Genomic DNA, 26,633 nt, shown 5'->3' on the forward strand with positions numbered 1-26,633 from the left:
TACCTCATTATGGCCTTGCACCTTATTGTCTACCTGCACTGCACTTTCTCTGTAATTGTAACACGTTATTCTTCTTTCTGTTATTATTTTCCCTTGTACTACCTCAATGCACTGTAATGAAATGATCTATATAGATGGCATGCAAAACAAAGCTTTTCACTGTACCTCAGTACATCTGACAATAATAAACTAATATACCAATTGTAAAAATATTATAAGTGGGGAAAATAGCCAACTTGTTTGATGGTCAAAAACATACAATCTTGGAAAGGAGAATCTATTCATTTTCTGCTTAAGAAAATGCATCTTGTGCTGGGCAACCAATGGCAGGAGTGTGGAGGTGGGGTTTGGAGTCAGGAGGTCCTGTGATAGACAGCACTCCCCAAAGTCCCCACTGGGATAATACCAGGCATCATCATCTGTTCGCAACAAGGGTTAGCAGAATGAAACTCAAGGATCAGTGGAAACTTGCTCTGTGTGTCCCAAAGAGTCTCCCCTTTGATTAGTTTCCTGAATGAGTTTCCCGACTGAACAATGAGATATTGATTGCCATTGCAAAAAGCAGTTTCCTGCAGATGAATTGGAATTGATACATTTCTAAGAAAGCTGGGAAGGAGGGGTTTTAGATCCCTCCATTTCATTCAGCCAGTGTTATCCCATCAACAATAGTCTTAAGATAATGTAACTTCCCAAACACTTCGACTTTGGAGTTCTGAAATCTGCTATTTTTGGCAAATGTTTTAAAGACTAACATAGGAGACAATTGTAGCTCCGAGTTAAAAAACCCTTACAATCCCTATATCATAGAGATATACAGCTTACTATATGGGCCTGTTGTGGTCAGTAATTTATGTTGCATTTAGTTTGAAAGACAATTTTCCTTTAAATTTATAAACTCTGAGTTACATCACATTCATGACAATTGGCAGCTAATGACATTGACAGGTCAGTGAGTAGCTGATTAGCTGATCTGTACAAAGAAGGTAAATTGGATTTTACTAATTTTGATTGTTTGCTTATGTGGGCAAATGGGACTATCTCAGATACACACCTTGGATGGCATGGACAAGTTGGGCCGAAAGGCCCATTTCCATGCTGTATTACTCCATGACTCTAAGTAATGGCGAGGGCTTATATGACTTCATAGTACTTATTTGTACAATGGATTTTCCATGACAATTTACCACATGAATAGATTTGTTAAGAAAGTTGATGTTCATGGGATTAAAGGGGCAGTACCGACATGGATATGAAACTGGCAGAGACAAAAATCAGAGACCAGAGCTGAACGGATGTTTATCAGACTGGAGGGGAGCATGCTGTGTTCTCTTCTTGGGGTTTCAATTGCAATTACTGACTTCAATGGAACGAAGTGTGTGGGAAGCCCACAGAACTAATACCAGAAAGGGCCAGTTATCTTATGAGGAAAGGTTGGACAGGCTAGGCTTATATCTACTGGAGTTTACAACAGTAAGAAGGGATTGATTAAAGCATTTAAGATCCTGAGGCATCTTGGCATCATGGACATGGAGAGGCTGTTTCCTCTTCTGAGAATGTACAAATAGGAGTCACCATTTAAAGATAAAAGCCTGCTCATTTAATACAGAGATGAAGCAATTTCGTTTCCTCTCATAGTCATGGTCTTTGGAACTCTATTCCCCAAACATGATGGAAACAAAAGTCTTTAAATATCTTGAAGGCAAAGGCAGATAGATTCCTGATAAGCAAGGGGGTGAAAGGTTGCTCGGATGTAAATTTAAGGTCACAATTTTATCAGCCACAATCTTACTTAATAGCAGGTGAGGCGAGAGAGCCTTGTCATCATTTATTTTTATTTTGTTGTGCATGTATAATTTATGTTAAGTTTATGCAATTTATGTATCTCATGTTTGTGATGTACTGTGCTGCTGCTGCTAAAAACTAATTTTCATGGCATTTATACCCTGGGTATGAGTGCCCATGACAATAAACTTGAAACTTGAATCTGAAATTTGAATGACTCCTGCTCCCAATTTGTACGTATAATTGGTGAAAAATACATTCACTGGATTTAACACCAACCATTCAATAATTTCATTCCCAAAAGCTTGGAATTTATGAGAATTATTTCTAAATCATTAGACAATTCTGTCTAATTTTCGGCAGGCTTAAGGAGAGTGCAGGCTAGTTTAGGCAGGATTCTGATTGAAGGGTTCAACCACAATCCAATAGATGGTAGCTTCACACCAACTGACTCCTCAACCAAGCACAAATGTTTGATTGTGCACTTCATCTCGTACCAGAGGTCAAAAGTGTGGAGAGACTGAGGAAGCTGGATTTGTTCTTTTTTGAGAAGACAAGTTAATGCAGGAAGACTATGGATTCAGAGTACTTAGAATTAAAAACCAGGGGCAAGTTAGGATGATGTGAAAGGGTGGTGAAAGTTTTCAATAGCTGTATAACTACTTGAAGGGGAAAAAATGCACACTATTGCTTTTGATATAGAACAAGTAAATGGATAAGTCTTTAAAGGATCCAGTGCCACCATGATGGGCTAAAAGGTACTCATATGTGCTCCACCATTCTCTGGTTGCATCCATCAATGCCTGGTCTGTCTGAGGCAGATGCAAGGACAATTTGAGGGTTGTACAAACAGTTATGTGTCCTAAGCTACAGAGAGGATGATGGGGAGAAGGTCAGAGAGGCTGATGCACGTTAATGCCTTGTAGCAATGCACACACGGAAAGATTTTTAGTACTGTAGTTAAATATTCAATTAAGTCCAGAACATAATGGCCAGTTGGAATAGCAAGGGCCCTTCTTTACAGGAGGAAAGAAAATAAATTTCAAATCAAAAGCTGACAAGCAACAATCTTTCAAGGCAGTGATCCTACTCCTCCTGAGAATATAGATTACCCTCGCTTTATGCTTAGTCCACTGTCCTTTCCTTTTGTAATTCTCACCTACTTCTGGCTCTTGTACTAGGTACTTGTTGATAGGATGCAGAATTAAACTATGGGTTCAAGTGACTGGCATTGAGCACTCAAAGTGTACAAAATGGTGTGGCAGAGGTATGGTGCCTGCTTGGGATGTTATCTGTGTTAAGCACTTTTCCTCTCTTTTCTTACTTTTATCCATCCCCTGGTGGATCTGCTCTCCCCTCCCCCGCACCTGCCTATCACTAGTTCTTACCTGCATCTACCTATAACCTCCCTGTGCCCACCCTGCCTCCCCTCTTTTGTCCACCTATCACTGCTCTGCTTTTCCCTCCTATATATTCAGCTTCCTCTTTTCCTATCTTCAGTCCTGAAGAAGGGTCCTGACCCGAAACGTTGACTGCCTGCTTTTCTCCATGGATGCTGCCTGACCTGCTGACTTCCTCCAGCATCATAGTGTTTTTCATCTTTACGTACCATTACATTCAGTCCCTGGTTGGTCGGTCCTTGGGCAATGATGTATTCAAAGCCATCAGACAGTGGATTTGCAGGTCGCCTGTACTTGAACACTGTACCCGCCACTCGGAAATTCCGAGGATTGTCAATCGCTGTGTTCCCATTAAAGAAAAAGTAGCCACCTTCGTCTGCGAGAGCTTTGGAAGGGAAAGAAAGGAAACCAATAATAGATAATACATTGTAAATAAGGGAGAAGTAGGTGGGGAGAAGGGATGAAAAAGTATGAAATGATTTTTCAGAGTTACCTAAAATATTTTCTGTTTTTCTCCTTTCAATTATTTGGATGTCAGAAGCACCAACAGGAATATTTGTAATAAAGAGATAACCTGCAAATTAAAGAAGATGACATCAAACCCCAGTCACTTCAGCTACTTCTTAATGCAGCCAATAAGGAACTGTCTAGTGCAATTGAACCCCAGCCTAACAATTGTGTTCTTTGGAATTCTGACCTTCAATTGAATGTTTTCTAAATACTGATAAAAATCCTTGTGTGAGAAGCTTCTCCAATTGTTGCAGACAAGTTTTGTCATTTTCTGTGACTGATTGGTAAATACCAAGTACCGCATTCATAAGACCATAGGACATAGGAGCAGAATTAGGTCATCTGCCCCTTCGACTCTGTTCTGCCAGTCGATCATGGCTGATTTATTTTTCCCTCTCAACCCCATTCTCCTGCCTTCTCCCTGTAACCTTTGATGCCCTTACTAATCAAGAACCTATCAATCTCCGCTTGAAATATACCCAATGACTTGGCCTCCACAGCTGTCTGTGGCAATGAATTCCACAGATTCACCACCCTCTAGCTAAAGAAATTCCTCCTCATCTCTGTTCTAAAGGGAGGTCTTGTACTCTGAGGCTGTGCCCTCTGGTCCTTGACTCTCCCACTACTGGAAATACCCTCTCCACACCCATTCTATCCAGGCCTTTCAATATTCAGTAGATTTCAATGAGATCTCCCCCTCATCCCTCCAAACTCCAGCGAGTACAGGCCCAGAGCCATCATATGTTAACTCCTTCATTCCTGGGATCATCCTTGTAAACCTCCTCTGGACCCTCTCCAATGCCAGAACATCCTTCCTTGGATATGGGGCCCAAAACTGCTCATAATATTCCAAATGTGGTCTGACCAATGCCTTATAAAGCTTCAGCATTACATCCTTGCCTTTATATTATAGTCCTCTTGAAATGAATGCCAACATTGCATATGCCTTCCTTACTACCGACTCAATCTGCAGTTAACCTTTGGGAGTCCTAGTGCAGGTTTTCCTAAGTCCCTTTGTACGTCTGATTTCTGAATTCGCTGCCAGTTTAGAAAATAGTCTATACCTTTATTCCTTCTACCACAGTGCATGACCGTACACTTCCATGCACTGTATTCCATCTGTCACTTCCTTGCCCATTCTCCCAACTTGTCCAAGTCCTTCTGCAGACTCCCTGCCTCCTCAACACTACCTGCCCCTCTACTTATCTTTGTATCATCCAGAAACTTGGCCACCAAGCCATCAGTTCCATCATCCAGATCATTAATATATAAAGTGAAAAGTAGCGGACCCAACACCAACCCCTGCATAACACCACTAGTCACTGGCAGCCAACCAGAAAAGGCCCCTTCATTCCCACTCTTTGCCTTCTGCCAGTTAGCCAATCTTCTATCCATGATGGTACCTTTCTTGTAATACCATGGGCTCCTATCTTGTTTAGCAGCCTCACGTGCGGCACCTTGTCAAAGGCCTTCTGAAAATCCAAGTAAACAACATCCACTGACTCTCCTTTGTCTATCCTGCCTGTTACTTCCTCAAAGAATTCCAACAGATTTATGAGGTAAGATCTCTCCTTCAGGAAACCATGCTGACTTCGGCCTATTTTAGCATGTGTTTCCAAGTACACCGAAACCTTATCCTTAATAATGGACCCTAACATCTTATCAACCACTGAAGTCGGGCTAACTGGCCTATAATTTCCTGTCTTTTGCCTCCCTCCCTTCTTAAAGAGTGGAGTGACATTTGCGATTTTCCAGGCCTCCAGAACCATTCTTGAATCTACTGATTCTTCAATGATCACTATTAATGCCTCCACAATCTCTTCAGCTACCTCTTTCAGAACCCTGGGGTGTAGTTCATCCAGTCCAAGTGACTTATCCACCTTCAGACCTTTCAGTTTCCCAAGCACCTTCTGCTTAGTAATAGCGACTGCACTCACTTCTGCCCCCTGACTCTCTCGAATTTCTGGCATGTGGCTAGTGTATTCCACAGTGAAGACTGACGCAAAATACTTACTCAGTTCGTCCGCCATTTCTTTGTTCCCCATTACTACCTCTCCAGCATCATTTTCCAGTGGTCCGATGTCCACTCCGGTCTCTCTTTTACTCTTACTATATCTGAAAAAACTTTTGGTATCCACTTTTGTATTATTGGCTAGCTTCCCTTCATATTTCATCTTTTTTCCCCTCATTGCTTTTTTAGTTGCCTTCAATTGGTTTTTAAAAGCTTCCCAATCCTCCAGCTTCCCACTAATTTTTGCAATATTGTATGCCCTCTCATTTGCTTTTATGCTGTCTTTGACTTCCCTTGTCAGCCACGGTTGTCTCATCCTCCCTTTAGAAAGCTTCTGCTTCTTTGGGATGAACTGATCCTGCGTCTTCTGAATTACTCCCAGAAACTCCTGCCATTGCTGCTCTACCATCATCCCTGCCAGGGTCCCCTTCCAATCAACTTTGGCCAGCTCCTCTCTCCTGCCTCTGTAGTTACCTTTACTCAACTGTAACACCAATACATCCGATTTTAGCTTCTCGCTCTCAAACTGCTGGATGAATTCTATCATATTATGATCACTGCCTCCTCAGGGTTCCTTTACCTTAAGCTCCCTAATCAAATCCGGTTCATTGCACAACACTAAATCCAGAATTGCCTTTTCCCTAGTGGGCTCGACCACAAGCTGCTTTAAAAAGCCATCTCCTAGGCATTCTACAAATTCCTTCTCTTGGAATCCAGTACCCAACTGATTTTCCCGATCTACCTGCATACTGAAATCCCCCATGACCACCATAACATTGCCCTTTTTACATGCCTTTTCTATCTCCTGTTCTAATTTGTACCCCAGATCCTGGCTACTGTTTGGAGGCCTATATCAGGGTCTTTTTACCCTTGCAGTTTCTTAACTCCACCCACAAAGATTCTACATTTTCTGATCTTATGTCTCTTCTTGCTAAGGATTTAATTTCATTTTTTTACCAACAGAGTCACCACACCCCCTCTGCCCACCTGCCTGTCTTTTCGATAGGATATGTATCCTTGAATATTTAGCTCCCAGCCGTGATCTTCTTTCAATCATGACTCTGTGATGCCCACAATGTCGTACCTGCCAATTTCTAACTGCACTATGAGCTCATCCACCTTATTTCGTATAGTGCTGCATTCAATATAACACCTTCAGTCCTGTATTCACCACACTTCTCAAATTTGTCTCCATGTTGCTTAAAAGTTCTTATCCCTTTCTAAACCTTGTCTTATTCTTTATTCTGGAGACTTCAGTAACCTCTCCTACACTCTCCTTCCCTTTTACTTTATCCATACTTTTCCAATCTGTTGAATTACCCCCTACTGTTTAGTTTAAAGCTCTATCTATAGCCCTAGTTATGCGATTTGCCAGGATCCTGCTCCCAGCGTGGTTCAGGTGGAGACCATCCCATTGGAACAGCTCCCTCCTTCCCCAATACTGGTGCCAATGCCCCACGAACTCAAACCAACTTCTCCCACACCAATCTTTGAGCCACACATTTAACTCTCTGATCTTATTGACCCTGTGCCAATTTGCACGTGGCTCAGGTAGCAATCCAGAGATTATTACCTTTTTGGTTCTGCCTTTTAACTTAGTCCCTAGCTGCTCAGATTCCCTCAGCAGAACCTCTTTCCTTGTTCTACCTACGTCGTTGGTACCCACATGGACCACGACAACTGGATCTTTCCCCTCCCATTCCCAATTCCTCTCCAGGTCAGATGAGATGTCCCAAACCCAGGCACCAGGCAGGCAACACAGCCTTCGGGTCTCTTGATCCTTGCGACTGAGAATTGTGTCTATTCCCCTGACTATACTATCCCCAATCAGAGCTACATTTCTATTCTCTGCCCCCTCTTGAATGGCTCCCTGAACCACTGGCTCCTCAAGCAGCCCTCACTCCCTTCACCTCAAAGTTGACAGCTGTGCCTCCAATCATTCAGGAAGAAAGCTCAGGAATTCCCTCCCTGAACCTTCCTTTATCTTCTCCTTAAATCTCTCCTTATAACCTCATTCTTTGACAAAGCTTCTGTTCACCTGTCCTAATGTCTCCTTTTTGTGGAGACACATCTACTTTTTGTTGTACTGTTCAATTTTTATCTGAAAACAATCCTGTGAAATGTTACGCCGGATTTTGTGATGTTTCAGGCGCAATACAAATTCAAGCTATTGTTCGTTTGACCTGATGGCTCAGTCAATCCATGGCTTTCATTTGACATTGATTTAAGATGATAAAGTAGAGCAAGAGGCTCCACTGGGCTGGTGTTGGGTTGATATCAAGGTAGTCATGGAAAACACCTTGGGAAAGCAGCTAACATAATCAAGGACCCCTCCCAACGGGCAGAAGATATAAAAGCTTGAAAGCACGTACCACCAGACTCAATGACAGCTTCTACCCCATCGTTATCAGACTCTTGAACGGACCTCTCACACGCTAAAAGATCTCCTAATCTACCTCGCCATGGCCCTTGCACCTTATTGTGTCCCTGCACTTTCTCTGTAACTGCGACATTATATTCTGCATTCTGTTTTTCATTTTACTTTCTCGATGTCATTATGTATGGGATGGTCTGTCTGGATGGCATGCAGAACAAAAGTTTTTCACTATATCTCAGTACATGTGACAATGATAAACCAATTAGAATTACATCTTGCAATGAGTTCAGGATGACCCTTCACCTCCATTAATACCCACTGTTAATCTGTGGTGAAACGCAAGACCAAGCTGCACTCGTACCTAAATGTGTGATGCCTCGTCGATAGGTGCCTGAGATCCGGAAGCAGGTGCTGCCATCACCGCCACAGAGTCCGCATTTGTCAAGTCTTTTGGAGGAATATAGGAGACCATCACATCCAATGGGCTGCAGAGAAAATCGTGTTAAGCATATTGAGATTCTGGATGACTGGACAAGCCAACAGTCTATTCAGTACCAATCATCCTCCCCCACTCTGAAGTCTTGCGATTTATTTTCATTCAAGTGCCTGTTCAATTCCCTTCTTTGCATCCACTTTCACCAGCCCGATAGGCAGCGACTTCCAATGATGGAGTCATACAACGCAGAAACAGGCCCTTCAGCCCACCAAGTCCCTGCTGATCATCAAGCATACATTTACACCAATCCTGTTTTACTCTCCCCACATTCCCATCAACTCCCCCCCCCTCCAGTTTTCTCCCACTCACCTACACACTGGGGGCAATTTACAGTGACCAATAAACCCATCAGCCCGCACATCTTAGCACATGGAAGGAAACCGGAGGACCTGGGAAAAACCCACACGGTCACAGGGAAAACACGCAAACTCCACACAGACAGAACTAGAGATCAAGACTGAACCTGGGTCTCCGGTGCTGGGAGGCAGCAACTCTATTAGCATTATGTAAATGACTATTATAGCTGGACCTTAACTCACCTTGGCTATGTCCTTAGTGAGCACAAGTCTATGGACCTCATTAGAATTATTTAACTGAGCTAGAACTCCTCACTCAACCTCACTAAGAACTTCCTAAATTCTCTCATGTGGCCTGGCTCTGATTTTATGCCCATTATCTTGCCCTCCTATCCAGAAGAGAAAGTTTCTCTCTATATTTCAAAATCCCAAATCTAATTCTCACTTAACCTCATTCCAGAGAATACAAAACCAGGCTCTGTGATTTCTCCAAATATTTAGAACCCCGGTAAATCTGCCCTGCCCTCCTTTCATTATATATCCTCTCCTGAGGTGCAGGACCCTGAATGATACAAAGTACTCCAGATACTGGGTCTTCACGGGAAAATCTTCTTCAAGTGGCAAAAAACATTCCATTGGTATTTGAATTTTTTTTTACAGGGATCTGTGAACATGGACCTCTGGATCTCTTTGGACCTCAATTATTCCTACCTGTTCACTATTTAAAGTACAAATCCTTTGTGATTACATTTTGTACCTGACTAAAACAATTCAGTCAAAAAGCATAACTCTGAAATGAAATCAGAAAATCCTTTTCCTGTTCTGCCTCAAGCATCAATTCTGTTTCGCTCTCCACAGATGCTGCCTGACTTGCTGAGTATTTCCAGCGCCCTTGGTTTTTCTAATACGTTTTGGTGACATGTGTACTTGGATCCCAAATCCTCTGGGTCTCCACTGGTGTAGAACTTTTGTAAACTAATGCAAATCATATCTGTAAGTTTCCTCTGTCTATTATTTTAGTAATTTCTCAAAAAATTCAATTCAGCTTGTTAGACAAATCCATGCTGGCTCTCTCTAATCAGCTCAGATTTCTCCGAGCAATCAATCACTCTCCTTCATTTTACATATTTCACTAGCTTCCCCACAATAGACTAACATGTCTATAATTGCAAAGTTCCTCCTTCATTTTTCTTATGTAATTACATTTGCAGTTTTCCAGTCCATAAGGGTAGTTCCTGAATTAAGAGAACCATGGCAGATTATAACTAAAACATCTGCAATCGTCTCACCTATTCGCTTTAAAATTGTGAAATATTAGTCATCAGTGTGAGGAGTTGCCAGCCTTCAGTGCCATCATTCTTGTCTATTACTCTCTTATTGCTCAAGTTAACTTCAGCAAGTTTCAATTCATCATTCAGTCTTAGTTTCCTTGCAATTTTCAATAATTTTATCCTATTTCTTATAAAATAATTTTTGTTTGGCAGAACAAACTTGAGTGGTGAATTGGTCCATCTTCTTACAATGAACCAATTCTACATTAGCTGTAACCACAAGTTATTCATCCAGAATCAAGATACCTAATATAGGAATGGCACAACAGCATGTCATAAAGTGATTGAGTTTAACTGTCAGTGAACTGAACTGTCTACCATTGACCATAGCATCGTATATCATAGCAACAGGCCCTTCAGCCCACAACATTCATGCCTTCTGTTGTACCGATTTACTTTAATCCCATTTAACCACATTAGGTCTGTAGTCTTCTCTGCCGTTCTCTTTAAATGCTTGTCTCGATGCTTCTCAAGTGTTGTGGGAGTATCTGCCTCCACCACCTCTTCAAGCAGAATATTCCAGACCCCAACCGCCTTCTGTGTGGAAAAAGATCCCCCTTGGATCCCCACGCACCTCACCTCCATTGTCAGGGCTGCTTTGAGTTGAATCAAATGTACAGCCTCACCTCACATCGGCCAGTGATGCAGACACCCTGATATGTTCTGTCCCGGCAAGATGTCCCATCCTGAGCAGGGACCATTAACTGCCGTTCTCCGTCAGTAGTGGTGCATTGCAGATCGCAGGGCTTGTTTGAAATATTAATGTAGTCATCTGTTTGACAACAAATGGAGTACTGTAATCATAGTCCAGGCATTCCTCATCATGAAAAACTATTTTCAATCTGCCCTAGTTGGGCAAGCTTTTGATGGCTAGACTTCTTGCTAGATTTCTGACCTTGACAAAGAGCCAGGGAATTATAAACAGCCACCAAACAGCAATATCTCATTCCATCACTCAAAATCATTCTGATACAGGACCAACAATACACATGCACACACGTGCACCTTTCCATAATTGTTATAAGTGGACACGTTGTGAGGTCTATTGCAGGCAAGTAATAATACGGCTCATTGTGCAAAGTAACATTTAACTGACCACCTATTACAAATTGCCTGCAATAGACCTCACAATGTATTAATTTATAGCAATTAGATGTTCTGGCAACATGTGAAGTGAGAATGTGTGTGCATATATGTTCTTGGTTTTGCAGCAGAATTATTGTGAGGGATATAAAATCATGAGGGGCATAGATAAGGTGGATGATCACAGTCTTTTTTCCCCAGAACAGGGGAGTCTAAAACTAGAGGGCAGAGATTTAAGGTGAGAGGGGAAAGATTTAAAAGGGACCTAAGGGGCAATTTTTTCCCCACACAAAGGGTAGTTGATATGAAGAAAAAGCTGCCAGAAGCTGCAGAGGCAGGTAAAATTACAATGTTTAAAAGGCATTTGGATAGGTACCTAGATAGATAAGATCTTGAGGGATATGGGCCAAATGCAGATAGGTCTAGCTCAGAGAGAGATCTTGGTCAGCATAGTTAAGTTAGGCTGAAGGGCCTGTTTCTGTGCTGCATAACTCTATGATGGAATGAGATATTTGCTACCATAACTGTCAATCACGTAGCACCTTCAACATAATTGGTGACATTACAATTGGTGACCAAAGGCTTGGTCAGAGAAGTGGGTTTTGAGAAGCATCTTAAGTGAGAGAGACGTAGAGTGGCAAGAGACTTAGGAAGGGAATTCAAGAGTTTAGGATCGAAAGATCTAAAGCCTTGGCCATTAATGGAAGACAAATTAAAATCAGAAGAATGCAAAGATCACGAAGCAACGCAGGTCTGGAAGAGTTTACAGAAATGTAATTTTATACAATATTTTTAAGTTCCATTGCACAATGCAACCAGAATCCTATTTGTTACTATATTTATAGTAAGCTTATAGCACCTTACCTGGATACAATGGAACCCAGTGATAATATCGGCCACTGAATGCTTTAGCATTGAAAGCTGAACACTGCTGTTGTTTGAAACTAGCACCATTATTTGGACAAGGCTGTGCATAGATAGAAAAATATAATTAACACAAAGAAAGTCCTACGTTTATTTAGCACCTTTCACATCCTCATAGCACCCAGGACACTCTACACCAACTAAATACACTTTGAAGTGTCGGGATTTTTGCATTGTAGAAAACACGATGGCTAGGTTGCACACAGCAAGCTCCCATAATAAGCAATGTGATAATCCATCTTAGTAAAGTTGGTTGATGGTTAAACATAGACCAAGATCAGAGAGAACCCCATATTTTTATCTGAAATAATGCACTAGAACATACAATGCTCACCCAGAGAGGACGTACAAAGCATCAGTTTAACTTAAGAGTCATACACACTTACAGCATGGAAACGGGCCCTTTGTCCCACCATGTCCATCAAGTAACCATCTACACTCATCTCATTTACCAGCACTTGATCCATAGCTTTCTTAACCTTGGCAATTCATAAGCACTGACAGAGTCTCTGCCTCCACCACCGTCTCAGACAGTGTATTCCAGATTCCAGCTCCTCTCTGCGTGAAAGAATTCTTCATTATATTCCCTCTAAGCCTCTTAACCGAAACTTCTGCCCTCCAGTTTTAAACACCGCCCTCTAGTCTTACACACCACTTCCTGATGGCTCAGTGCTCCATACGACCGCGTCTCTGGAATGGGACATGTACTGAGAACCTTATGGCTTGAAGGCGAGAGTGCCATGTTCTGAGGTGATGAGCAGCACATAATGCATCCCATTCAGACAGTGAACAATGACAAGGGTTGTCTATTCATTCTGAATCCCCGTATTGTTTTATGGAGACAACGGGCAAGTAAAGGCACACCTGATCTTCTGAGGGACTCAAGGTCAGTATCTCTGGGCCTGGGCCAAATTCTACAACCTCAGTGCAGACACTGCTGTGTGTCAGTGGATCTGACCCCAAGAAGCAAGAACAGGGTGGGAAAGAGAAAAGCAACAGAAGGAAAGCCAAAAAGTCAGCACTGGTGACTCTTACCTGGATTTGACATAAGTGATAGCGTCGTGGTGATCCAGTGCAAAAGGTGCCGTTTTTACTTTGTGAAATTATACGTCTGCAAAAAAGACATTTTGACAAACATACTGTAAAGTAGCTTTGCAATTCTAATCCAATTTAAGGACTCAGATGATATTGAGTAGTGAATGGACTAAGTGCTTCAGCATCTCATGGACCAGTTTATGCATCAAGCTGCGGTAAAACTAAAGAGATTTCCTTTCTTCCATGTGATGGAGCAATTCACCCTAGCTGATTAAATAACAATAAAACTGCAAATGATTCTTAATTACTGCCCATCCCTACTTCCCCTTGAAGTGGTGGTGGTGAGACACCACCTGAAGCACTACATCATATTGAAGATATTCTTCAAGCGTCATTGAATAGCAAGTTCTGAGATTTTGTCCCAACGACTGGTTGTACGTATCCAATCAGGAAGTTATGCAACTTTAAGAGGAAGATGCAAAGGAGGTTTGGCTTCCCTGTGCCTGCTCCCCTCGTCCCAGTCAGTTGATGTCACAGATCCGGAAGTTGCTACTCAAGGAACCTTGGCGAGCTACTACTATCGATCTTGCAGTTGATATACACTGCAGCCATGCTGCCCAAGAGATAGAGGGAGGGAGTATTTAATGCGGTAGATTGAATGGTAATCAGGCAGGCTGCTTTATCACAGATGAAGTCCTGAGTGTTGTTGAAACTGCATGTCCAAGGAAATGGAGATTATTCCGTCACATTATTGCATCGTGCCTCACCAATCATAACAAGGTCTCTCGAGTCAAGTGGTAAACCAATCATGGTAAGCTTCTTACCAGCCTTCTCTGTAATTGCAACACTATGTTCTGCATTTGCTTTTTACGACCTTGATGTACTCAAGTATGGCATGATCTGTCTGGGTGGCACATAAAAAGCTTTTCACTTCATCTCAGTACTTGTGGCGATAATAAATCAACAGAGGTACCAATATGGTTGGGCCAGTTCTGAGCATTGACCACCCCCGGATGTGCTGGTGAGCTGTCAGGCAATGGTAATGCTCTTAAATTGCCAAGATGTGGTTAAGTTACCTCATTGCAGATAATCCTAACCTGGCATTTGTGGCATTAAGGCAACTCACCGTCATGTCTAGATCTTTCTGCACATGATCACAGATTGCTTCTTTATCTGAAGAGCTGTGAATGGAACTGAACGTTGTGCAACCATCAATAAATGTCCACTTTATGATGGAGAGATGGTCATTAATACAGCAGCAGAAAATGCTTGGGCCCAGGACACTGCCCTGAGAAACTCTTGCACAGATGTCCTGGGACTGAGATGATTGGTCTCCAACTACCAGAGCATTTTCCCCTCGGGCTTAGCACAACTCCAGCCAGTGAAGAACCTTCCTCCTGATTCCTGGTAACTGTTTTGAGTAGGCCTACTTAACGCCAAGCCCATCCAAATGCTGTCTTGATATCAAGTGAAATCACTCTCATCAATGCTGAAATTCAACTCACTTCCAGGACTAATAATGTGGTTTGGAGCCAAGTGGTCCTGCCAATATCTAACAAAGCATTCCCCCATAAGTTATTGGGAAATACATTGCACAGACTATGTAGGTCATGAGTCCTGTTTCCATACTAGAACTCTGAGCTTTCTTATGACAATATCTCCTACATTATTTCAGGTTAATTAACCCCTAAGTTTTCTGACCAGCACCATAATATTATGAGACCACCTTAGGGTGATGAGAGGCCATATGGTGAAAACTAACAATTTTCAAAAGTAACAATTGTCCAAAATAAGCATGTCCGTTTGTAATCACCTCTTGTCTGTTAAACATCAAACATCCAAATGATTAAATGCGTTTGAAAGAATAACAACACAGGGAGCAATTAAGCTGCAGAAAGCATCAATGCACACACCTCTTGAAGGCTATGAACCTCAGAATGGCAGAAAGCAGAAAAGAAAAATCAGACTCCAAAATAATTTTGTTAAATTGGTTTGACTGGCAAGCTCAAATTTTTGAAAACAACCCAATAATATAACAATAGAAGCAAAATTTATAATACAGGAAATCCACTGTGTACATCATGCAATTCAGAACAAAATGTTATTCTTCCAGGAACAGTTGTATTCATTGTGTTGTTAATTCCTGAAGTATATTTTCTTAGAAAAGCCTAATCCTGTGTCAGGAACCCAGAGCTCAGTTTATAGCACCTGACTGGAACATGAACAACTTTGTTGAACTTTGTTCCGTTTACAGTTTGTGCCATGGTTTCGTTCAATTGGCCACAATTGAACATTGCTTCATTTTGGAGACCCAACCCAATTAGCTCCACTTGCTGCCTTTAACCCCACTCCCATACCTAACTACTCCCCCACACTGTCTTTAATCTCATACCACAAGCCAAGTACCTTCCTGCGTTAGCTTTAACAACACAACCATGCATTCCCCACTTCCCCCCCCCCCACCCCCGTTAGCAACAGCCCAACCAGCACCTACGTTGTTCTCAGCATCTCCCCAATTTACACCAGGAGGGTGTAAACCATTTTTACACCCCCCTCAACATCCAAAGTTACCCAGTTGTCTTTAAGACCAATCCCACAACCATACCACCTGTGCGACCTTCAAACCCCTCTACCACTACCATTCTGGGCGACCTTCAAATCCCTCCCCCAACGCCTCTCTGTGCGACCTTCAAACCCCTCTCCAAACACCTCTCCATGCGACCTTCAAACCCCTCCACCACTACCATTCTGTGCGACCTTCAAATCTCTCCCCCAACACCTTTCCGTGCGACCTTCAAACCCCTCCCCAACACCTCTCCGTGCAACCTTCAAAACCCTCCCCAACACCTCTCCATGCTACCTTCAAAACCCTCCCCCCCACCTCTCAGTGCCGTCTTTAAACCACCCTCCCACCCAATCAATTCCTCTTGCTGCTTTTACAACAACCCCATCCAACCAGCTCTCCTCATTACCAATAACATTCCCTTTTCCCTGTGGCCTTAATCACAAGACTACAAGGAATTACAAAGAGTTGTGAACACAGCCCAGTCCATCACACAAACCAGCCTCCCTTACATTGACTCTGTCGACACTTCCCGCTGCTTTGGGAAACATAATCAAAGACCCCTCCCACCACGATCATTCTCTCTTGTCCCCTCTCCAGTCAGGCAGAAGATACAAAAACTTGAGAACACATTTGGGCAGGCTCAAGGACAACTTCTACCCTGCTGTTATCAGACTCTTGAACCGACCTCCAAATCTACCTCGATGTGGCCTTGCACCTTATTGTCTATCTGTAGTGCACTCTCTCTGTAACTGTAACACTACATTCTGCTTCCTTTTTACTACCTCGATGTAATTATGTATGGCATGATCTATCTGGATGGCATGCAAACAAAAGTTTTTCCATTGTATCTCCATATGTGTGACAATAATAAACCAACACTTTAGCATCCACACCACCCAATCAGCACCTTATGTTGCTTTTAACAGTCGTGCAGCAAACCCAACTAGTTCCCCTGTTCCTGGTAACCGTCTGCCAGCAACTCCCACCTCATCTGCTCATACTTCACTTAATTCTTCACATTCACTTCAGAAACCCAAACAGGATCTCTGTGCACTCCCAATTGGACCATCACGTCTACATCTACATGGTCTTTTATATGAACTCAGCCTCACACTCTTTCAGCAACCTGACCTGGATAGATCCTTCACTGCACCAAGCACATCAGCATCTTGGTTTGAACAGCTGTACTGACAGCAGAACTATTGCTGCATGCAATGCTGTAATTGCAAGAGAGAACAGGCATAGTACAACATCTTTTGGGATGTACTGAGGACATAAAAGATAATTTATTATGCATCTTAGACATAATGAAGTACTTCTGAAGCAAAGATAAGAATTCAGCTTGCACACAGCAAGGATACACAAATGAAATAAATCACCTGTTGATCTATTTTGCCATTGAAGAAATGACACTAACCTATGAACTACCAACCAAACAATCCTGGAGGCAATTTGCAGACATTGCTTGAGCTTTCATTGGATCTTGAATAAAAATGTAGACACAATTCATTTGCCCCCTGGTAAATCCTGCCATAATTTTCCCAGAAATAATATTTTGAAAGATGGCATCCACAAGAAGATGGTTCATATTTCAAGAACATAAGATAAAAACTTGCCAGAGTAACTAATGTCCTGCTTACCAGTTACTGATCAGTGACAACACCACCTGGTGCTTGGTCTGCCTTCTCAATGCAAGGCTCACGTAGTCACTGCCAATCAATAGTTGGATGGAAGGGAAAAGATAAAGGATAGGAACAATGTTGATGCCTGAAACCTCCCAGGTTGCACTACAGTGAATTGACACAGTGTGGTTCCAGCCAAGGCCACTGGGTTTCCTGATGCAAGTTCTATGTATAATTAATCCAGTTCCAGCCAGCTCATGGCAAAAATTAGTAGGCATAGAGATATGGAGTGGATGGGCTGGCATTTAATGCAATGGTAATTCCAATCCCAATGACAAATCACTTGAGTGATAATCGTAGCAGTAGTGGCCTGCACATTGGAAGATCTCAAGTTTGAGTCCGTAACCCAAAGACTTCAGCATTATGTCCAGGTGGACACTTTATTGAGGGAGTGCTGTACTGTTGAAGATGCTGTCCTCAAGTTTTCAAGTCTCTGAAGGAGGACTTGAATCTACAACCTCCTGGCCAAAGGAGAGAATACCACCAACTGAGCCACAAATGGCAAGTCCTACAAACACTAAAGTCAAAGTCGAGTTTATTGTCATATGCACAAACACATGTATGCACAGGTGTAATGAAAAGCTTACTTGCATCAGCATCACAGGCACATAGCATATAAGCAACATTCACAAGAAAAATATCAATTAAACATAAATTATACACAGTTTTTACAAGAAAGAACACAATTAGAACACAAATAAAACTAAGTCCATTTTAGTGCAAAGTGATCAAAATGGTCACAGTGTTGCTACACTAAGGTAGTGATTAGGGTTGTGCTGGTTGGTTCAAGAACCGAATGGCTGAAGGGAAGCAGCTGTTCTCAAACCTGCTGTGGGACTTCAGGCTTCTGTACACATATTCTTGAAGCAAAATGAAGTCACTCAGCCCCCAACCCATGTGGCACACCTGACTGGGAATGCCAAAGCTGACACAAGATGCCTGAAACGGATCAGGATGAGGAAGAGTTGTCAGAAATTCTAACTACACTTAACAATGCTACACAGTCCAAGAATTTGAATTATATTGTGTGCAGTCTACTTTGATTACTGATTCAGACCACAAAGGCAGCATGGGACCTGTACTCCTTCACTTCCAGTGGAAGTTTACATGGTTCCCGATCCTTCTTGTACCTTTTAAACCAGCATGTTGTGTTAATTTTCTTTTACAGTGTGAGCAAACTGTGCCAAAATCAAGGCCATATGAGATGAACTGCGAGGAGGTGTTAAGTGGGCCACATACATTTCACACGCAAGGAGCTGCTGCATTTCAACATCAAAGTTTATCAGACCAGATCTGATTGCTAAATCATCGCCAGCACTGCCTCGGAATTAAGAGGTGAAGATAAACTCTTGATTAGCAGGGTGTGGCAATGTTAGGGCTGGGCATGGGGGAAGGGAGAGTGAACACAGCGCATCAAGATCAACACGAAATTATACAGTGCTGTGATGTTGGCGTCCTTCTGTTTGTTAGAAGTATTCTTTCAGAAGTATTCCTCAAGGTACCACTAAAAAAGATAAATTCTCACTCCTTTCAGTATTGTAAACAGATCTTGGCTTCATTCTCATTATCCAGTGAATAGATGGTAAAAACCTGTTTCTCCCCCATGAAAGAAAAGAAGGCATAGGTTTAAGGCGAGAGGAGTTGGAGGAGATCTGAGAGGGAATTTTTTGCACACAGAGGGTGCCTTGAGTCTAGAACGTGCTGCCTGAAGAGGTGGTGGAGGCAGAGATTCTCACAGCTTTCAGAACACAGGACAGCACAGGGGCAGGCCCTTGGCCCACCATGCCTGTGCCAACCGTGACGCCAATCTAAACTAATCCCATTGGCCTGCACAAGGTCCATATCCCTCTATTCCCTGCCTGTTCACGTGTCCGTCCTAATGCTTTTTAAATATTGTACCTACTTCTACCACCTCCCCTGGCAGTGTGTTCCAGGCACCTACCATTACCTGTGTAAAAACTTGTCTGATAAAACTCCTTTAAACTTTCCCCCTCTCACCTTAAACCTCTGCCCTCCTGTACTTAACATTTCCATCCTGGGAATTGAGGACTGCAAAACACCGACTGTCCATTTCCCTCCACAGATGCTGCCTGACCTGCTGAGCTCCTCCAGCAGTTTATTTTGGCTCCAGATTCCAGCATCTGCAGTCCCGTGTCGCCACTCTGTCTCTATGCCTCTCATAATTTTATATACTTCAGCCTCTCAGCCTCCTACACTCCAGCAAAAACAGTCCAAGTTTGTCCATCCTCTCCTTATAGCTAATACTCTAATCCAGACAACATCCTGGTGAACCTCTCCTGCACCCTCTCCAAAGCCTTCCTGTAATGAGTGATCAGATCTGCACACAATACTCCAAATGTGGCCTAACCAAAGTTTTATACAGCTGCAACATGACTTGCCAACCTTTATACTCAGTGCCCCAACCAATGATGGCAAGCATGCCACACACCTTCTTTACCACTTGCATGGCCACTTTCAGGGAACTATGGACTTGTACCCCCAGATCCTTCTGTACATCAATGCTCCTAAGGGTCCTGCCATTTACTATACACTTTCCTCTTGCATTTGGCCTCCCAAAATGCACCATCTCAAACTTGTCCAGATTAAATTCCACCTGCTATTTCTCTGCCCAAATTTCAAACTGATCCATACCCTGCTGTATCGTTTGACAACCTTCCTCACCATCCGCAATTCCATCAATTTTGGTGTCATCTGCAAACTTACTAATCAGCCCACTATTTAAACAGCATCGAGACAAGTACTTGAACCACCAAGGCGTAGAAGGCTACTGACCTAACACAGGTAAATGGGATTAGTACCACGGGCAGCATGGACGTGTAAGCCGAAGGGCATGTTTCTGTGCTGTCTGACTCTATGACTCTTATCTTCAGCCTCCCGAGAGCCACTCCAATCAAACATCCACCACACACCTGCCCCAAAGCAACACCCCTGCCCCCGCATTCCACCCTCCCTCCCTGAGCAAGCCCACTTCAATCTTTATTCACAGGTGCCTGCTGGATCAAGACAGTGCTCCGCAAAACCCTCCCGAGAACTGAAGCTCATTCTGCACCCTGCAACCCTGCACACAGAGTTACTGCCGCTGACTGTTGTCTTTGCAGGTGGCCATGGGTGAGGGAGAGCTGATAAGCTGATGGCTCTTGCCATCCAGTCTGGATCCAGATCAAGGCTGCAGCAGAGGGCTGCGTAATCCTTTCATGCTGCTTGTGGTTCAGGACAACTTGCAATTTTTGATGCTACACATGAAATAAAAAAAAAATCAACATCGACCAAGAGAGCAAACTAAGATTAAGGAGGCACAGCAAGGGTTGGGAGAGGAATAGATTAAAGGGGCTTTGGACAGGAGTTAGAGGGCGTTTCTGAGTATACTGACATAGCAGTCCATATAATGCCTCATAGCTGTAGTTAAGCCAAGGCCAGAGGACAAGGGTAACCCTGGTAGAGAGGCGATAACAATTCATGATTGGCAGAGGACACTGACGATCACCTTAAACTGTCAGACACAGCTCAGCGACCGTCTGATACAGGGAATCTGCAGAGAAATCAGGATCAGCAGCATCTCAAAGGCATTACATTAACTTGGTCGGCTTAAGCTTTGATTGGTGTGCATTGGCTCTGGGGTCTAGCACCTCTTTAATTTTAATCATCCTACAATTCGTGGCCACGTTTCCAGTTGTTTTGACCCTAAATTCTGGAATTAAACCTCTTCACCACCTTATAAGATGCTCCTTAGAGCCTACCTCTCTGACCTAGCATTTGTTCCCCCTGTCCTGCCATCCCCTTTTATAGCCCGTCATCAGACTTTGTTTGATAACACTTCTGTGAGGCACTTGGGACATTTGCTATGTGAAGGGTCCAATTTAGTAATTACGCTGTTTTGTAAGGTGACAGTTAGCCAAGCCCGAATGCCTTTCCACTGGCAAAGAAAGATGTACAAGGTTTGGTGACTGGGAGGGAGCCTTTCCCATTCACTAACAGATGGAATCAGAACAGCCTGGGAGGTCGAGAGTCACACCACAATGGCAAGGGAGGAAATGAACTTTCACCCTTTCTTTTACATATGAAAATCATCAATGGGGGGGTGGGGGGGGGAAAGAATCTTTATTATCAAAAGTTCAAAGTGGGCCACACGCTGTGAGCAAGTCTCACTGCGTCAGGGGCTTTTCACTTTGAGGCTGCACTAATGATCTCAAAAGCTACAATTCACACAAAGCTTCCTTCCTGTGAACTTCAGAATAATTCCTGCTTTTTATGGTATGCCGAAAATTGTTTGTGTGTCCAAATCTGTTTGATTCGATTTTTGCATTTCTATAAACCCTTTGTACACAATGAGGTGTGTGCTGTCTACCAGGAAGCAGACTGAGGCATGAGATTAACCTTTGACCTGCTCGACTGAGGGATGTTTTCCTAAAATTTCTAACAACGTTCTGCAAGTTCTACTGTTGATTTCCATTTTGTGCCTTCTTTCCAACATCAAAAGCAATCTCGTCAGCTTCATTACCGCACCATCCTGGGGAAAAAAGTTCTGTAGAAATCATTTACAACTTGAGACGAAGCATTTGCAGCTCTAAAATACTTTTTTTTCCTTAACAAAAAAGGACAGACAAGTTTGAATGCTTTTCTTCATCATTACCCTTGACCCCTTTTCTGGATACTTGTTTTTACGTCAGCAGCCCTCTGGTCCCTCTCCTCAGTTTTATTCCCGGAGTTTGCTTTTTTTTAACCCACAAGTGAGTTTAAATATTCAACACTGAGGGAACATTACCATCAATCCCAAAGCCCACCCTGCATCCAGCTGTTCTCTGCTGTCTGCATGCACTAAATACTGAAAAGATGAAGGAACTCTGGCTGCAATCAACACCTCTCTGACAACTGGGCAACCCTCGCCTTGCTCCAGATTCCTCACTGCCTGAACCAAAACAGAGACCGAGGGAAGTAGAAGTGCCCTCCTGGTCTCAACAGCTGTCTGACAGGAGAAGATCCCCCTCCTCCCCACCCCATCATGCTACCTATTTTCTCCTTGATCTCTTTCTTTGCTCACCCATCAAGCATCATTTCCTGATAAAGCAGAATTGCGAACATAGTCCACACCTTGACGGTAACCATCAACTGATGCCAGAGATTCTACTGCACTCTACCTCACTGTGGTGTGTGTGTCTGTCTATGTGTGCGCGCGTGTACCACAGAAAGCATCCTATCCGGATTCATCGCAGCCTCCCCCGGGAGGACTGCGCCAGCGACGAGACAGTCGCCCACCTCTTTGCGGGCTGTGGGTTTGCGAGGAGGGTGTGGCGAAAGATGCAGGGGTCCTTGTCACGTTTCATCCCCAGCTGCAGCGTAACAGAGGATTCTCTGATCTACGGGCTGTTCCCGGGGACACACACAGAGACGGGCATCAACTGCTGCTGGAAGGTCATCAACTCTGCCCGAAAATTGTTGGTCGCCCGGCACTGCGAGATGTCCGTAGGGGAATGCTGCCGACTGGCACATTCCAGGCTGCAGGAGTACGTGCTGAGGGACGCACTGAAGCTGGGTGCAGCCAGCGCGAGGGCTCGGTGGGGAAGGACGACAGTTTAGGGTTCTTCTGCCACAGGAGGAGGGGTGGGGTCAGACAAGGAAGCCGCTCAAATGTTGTAAATATGGGAGTGGGGTATCACCCCAGGGAGCCACACGTGGCATCGGTGCTGTGTTTTTTATATATAAAAAGGTAACACTAAGAATTGAATTGTACACGAATGTAAAGGTTTGAACAGTTTTATTATTGTATATAGTTTCTTTTATTATGAATAAAGTTTATTTTGTATATAAAAAAACTGCTCTGCCCAAGAACGCATGAAGTTGCAGGGAGTTGCGGACACAGCTCAGCACACCACGAAAACCAAACGCCCCTCATGGACTCTGCCTATACTTCCTGCTGCCTCAGGAAAGCAGCCAGCATAATCAAAGACCCCTCTCATCCCGGTCATTCTCTCTTCTCCCCCTTTCCATAAAGGCAGAAGATAGAAATGCTTGAAAACACGCACCACCAGGTTCAAGGACAGCTTCTATCCCGGTGTTATAAGACCCTTGAACCGATCTCTTGTACAATAAAGACAAACTCTTGACCTCACAACCTACCTCATCATGGCCCTGACATTTTACTGTCTACCTGCCCTGCGCTTTCTCTGTAACTGTAATGCTATATTCTGCATTCTGTTACTGCTTTTCCCTTTGTACTACCTCGATGTATTTGCATTTTGAAACAATCTGTATGAATAGCACACAAAACAATGTTTTTCACTGTATCTCAATACATGTGACAATAATAAACCAATATTCTACTCGCACTAAAGCATAGGAAAACAGAAACCCTCTCCAATGAAGACACTCAAGAACTGCACATAGATGTAAAGGAAGTCCTTCCCTTCCTGCAACCACATACCTCAAAGTGTAATTACATATAATTCAGTTGTTGGTGAGAAGATTCCAAACTCTGGCTCCTGATGATGTATACCACTAAACCTATATCCTCATCCAGATGGCAGCTTTTCTGCACAATGGGGTAATTAAACATTAACTTTCTGCTTGAGAGGCTCTGCATGTTGGGCAATTGAAATGTTCAAAATAGACTTCTGTCTAGAACCAAGGAAAGTGGATGAAGTTAAGACCTGAATTAGCAATAAGATGGAATGGCAGAGCAGACTTTGGGGACTAAGTAAACCACTACTTCGTTTTAGGGGAATCCCAGGCTTGTAGTTTCCACTGGTCTCACGCTGTGCTACTGTCACGAGAAAGATATAATACTCCTACAATTCTCACCACAGAAGCATCAAGCATAGAACTGGCTTCTACCATCTCCAAAGCTTTACCAAAGCCTTCAAACAGTTCAGGTGGTTTGTTACTAGTAAGACATGAGAGAGGACTTTCTTGGGACTGGGGCATGACTCATTAGGCATACTAATATACAAGGAATTCACTGCACACAGTCTCAAAAGATTGCAGAACATTATCAGCTCTTCCTAAAATGGAGCTTGTTACCCTGCTTAAAATAGATTTGACCAAAGTCCTCTGGTATTTCAGCGGTACATGTGGGCTTACGGGCAAGAGCAACTAAGCAGCATAGATATATCATAGACTACAAACTCGAAAATGGATCTTTTAGCACCAGCTTTTTCCAAGTACAAACCATGCATGGAAGTGATTTAACCCAGATCAGACCACATTAGCATTCATTTCCAGTTGAAATGCCGACATCTGGGAAACTGGCCCAAGAACTTCCATGCTCAATTCACCTGAATACAGCTAACATTTGCCTTGCATCAGTTGTGCACCCAACAACTTTGCAAGTCGTATACCACAGTTTCCTCCCCTACCTGCAGAAATCTGAGCTTTAGGATGTCACTTACAACTTTGATTGAACACTCACAAAAACCTGGGAACATATTGAACTGAGATTGCTGATGTCAGAAGAAGGGTTCTACTCTGGTATCCTTGCCCTGCACACAGCATCTGCCAGTTTTCGATGCCCAGGATAAAGGAAATCTCATCCCCTGCTGTTCCATCACTGATTGCAAACTTTTTGCATCGAGCAGATCAGAGTGCCACACTGCACATCCTGTGCCCCTCAGCCATCCCTCAACACTTAATGAGGTTGGAACCATCCATGACACATGACTCAATCAGTCCAGTCCATCCTCCCACATTTTCCTCACCTCCACGACAGTGTTTTGTGCTGTGGCAGACAGGGAGAGAATTCCTTTAAGATCTGATGCCCTTCCCCAGTGATCAGTGCTGCAATAGATACAGCAGATGCAAGTTTTTCATGCTGCTCTGTCGGGAACTGTGCATGAACTGGAGATGGCTCATAATTCTGGATGCAGCCACCGTGGCACTATTTTAACCTCTTTTCTGCCAGTTTCATCATTTTCTTTGTGGGGTTTTGACTGGGCATTAGTGCTGTACAGAGCACATATTTAAACACCAAAAAAAAATGAAACGTAAAGTCCAGACATACATTTCTTCTTCAATTTGCTTCCATCCCTCATGAAGACACTAACCTCTGATACAGGAAGGCACCTCAAGATTAAGCAGCCTCTGTACTTTATATTTTTTTACAGGTCAACTTGCATTGCAGATATCAAAAAAATGTTCAACTGCAACATAGATGGCTCACTGTTCCCCAAACACTTCCAAAAACAGTCAGCACCTCCTTGAGAATTTTGCCCTAGCAAATTACTGCTCCTTCCCCAACTTCCCTTCCTTTTCTAGAATATCTCAGTGTTGTCACTCCAATATCTGCACCTACCTTTCCTGCAAAACTATGGCTCAGCATCTCCCATCCTGTTTTGGCTCCGGCCACAGCTCTGGAGACACAAGTTGTCACGTGTGTGCTTACGACAATCGTGAATTCTTGCTCTGCAACCTCTCCTCAGTTTTAGACTCAGTCAACCAGACAATCATCCACTGCCTTTCTTTACTACCCAGCTCAGTTGCACCACCCTTGCTTGGTTCTAATCGATGCTTTATAAAGCCTCATCCTGTCTTTGTTCCCTGCCGACTCAGCAATTCCAATCGCCTAGTCCCCATCTCCAAAGCACTTTGTTCCTATAATTCCGACAGCATCCACACCTCTCTTCCTTCTGTCCCACCAATCACAGCCATGAATACCATTATATTCTAGAATTGCATTCTTAAAATCCTCCCAATCCTTATCATCGAAAAATTACCTTAGAGCATCTTCCTTTCACTGAGCTTTTTTGATCATTCCAACCTAACAGCTCCTGCTTTGACTATGACATCCACTTTGTCTAATTAGATTTCTATAATTACCTTACAATGCCTTTTATATTTTAAAAGTTCTTTATAATGCAATGAATCTGTTTCTTCAAGATTTAGATCATTAGTACTCTTATTGAGACCTTTAATATGTCACTTACAACCTTGACTGAACACTCACAAAAACCTAGGAACATATTGAACTGAGATTGCTAATGTCACAAGAAGGGTTCTACTCTGGTATCCGTGCCTTGGACACGGCATCTGCCAGTTTTCGATGCCCAGGATAAAGGAAATCTCATCCCCTGCTATTCCATCACTGATTGCAACCTTTTTGTATCGAGCATATCAGAGTGCCACACTGGCTG

The 26,633-nt window shown here is 43.2% G+C and overlaps 1 protein-coding gene across 3 annotated transcripts in view; it reads right to left on the reverse strand.

Moving 5' to 3' along the window:
• Nucleotides 1-26,633, reverse strand: part of si:ch211-267e7.3 (ADAMTS-like protein 2) — a 107,089-nt gene that overhangs the window by 44,247 nt on the left and 36,209 nt on the right. For all 3 annotated transcript variants that reach the window (XM_052012251.1, XM_052012252.1, XM_052012253.1), the window contains 6 exons: nt 13,246-13,321; nt 12,151-12,253; nt 10,830-10,975; nt 8,442-8,565; nt 3,676-3,756; nt 3,392-3,567 (listed from right to left, as the gene is read on the reverse strand). In XM_052012251.1, coding sequence (XP_051868211.1) covers nt 3,392-3,567; nt 3,676-3,756; nt 8,442-8,565; nt 10,830-10,975; nt 12,151-12,253; nt 13,246-13,321 — 706 coding nt within the window. The remainder of the gene's footprint in view (nt 1-3,391; nt 3,568-3,675; nt 3,757-8,441; nt 8,566-10,829; nt 10,976-12,150; nt 12,254-13,245; nt 13,322-26,633) is intronic.

The sequence above is a fragment of the Pristis pectinata genome, chromosome 3 (genome assembly GCF_009764475.1).
Source record: "Pristis pectinata isolate sPriPec2 chromosome 3, sPriPec2.1.pri, whole genome shotgun sequence".
Lineage (NCBI taxonomy): Eukaryota > Metazoa > Chordata > Chondrichthyes > Rhinopristiformes > Pristidae > Pristis > Pristis pectinata.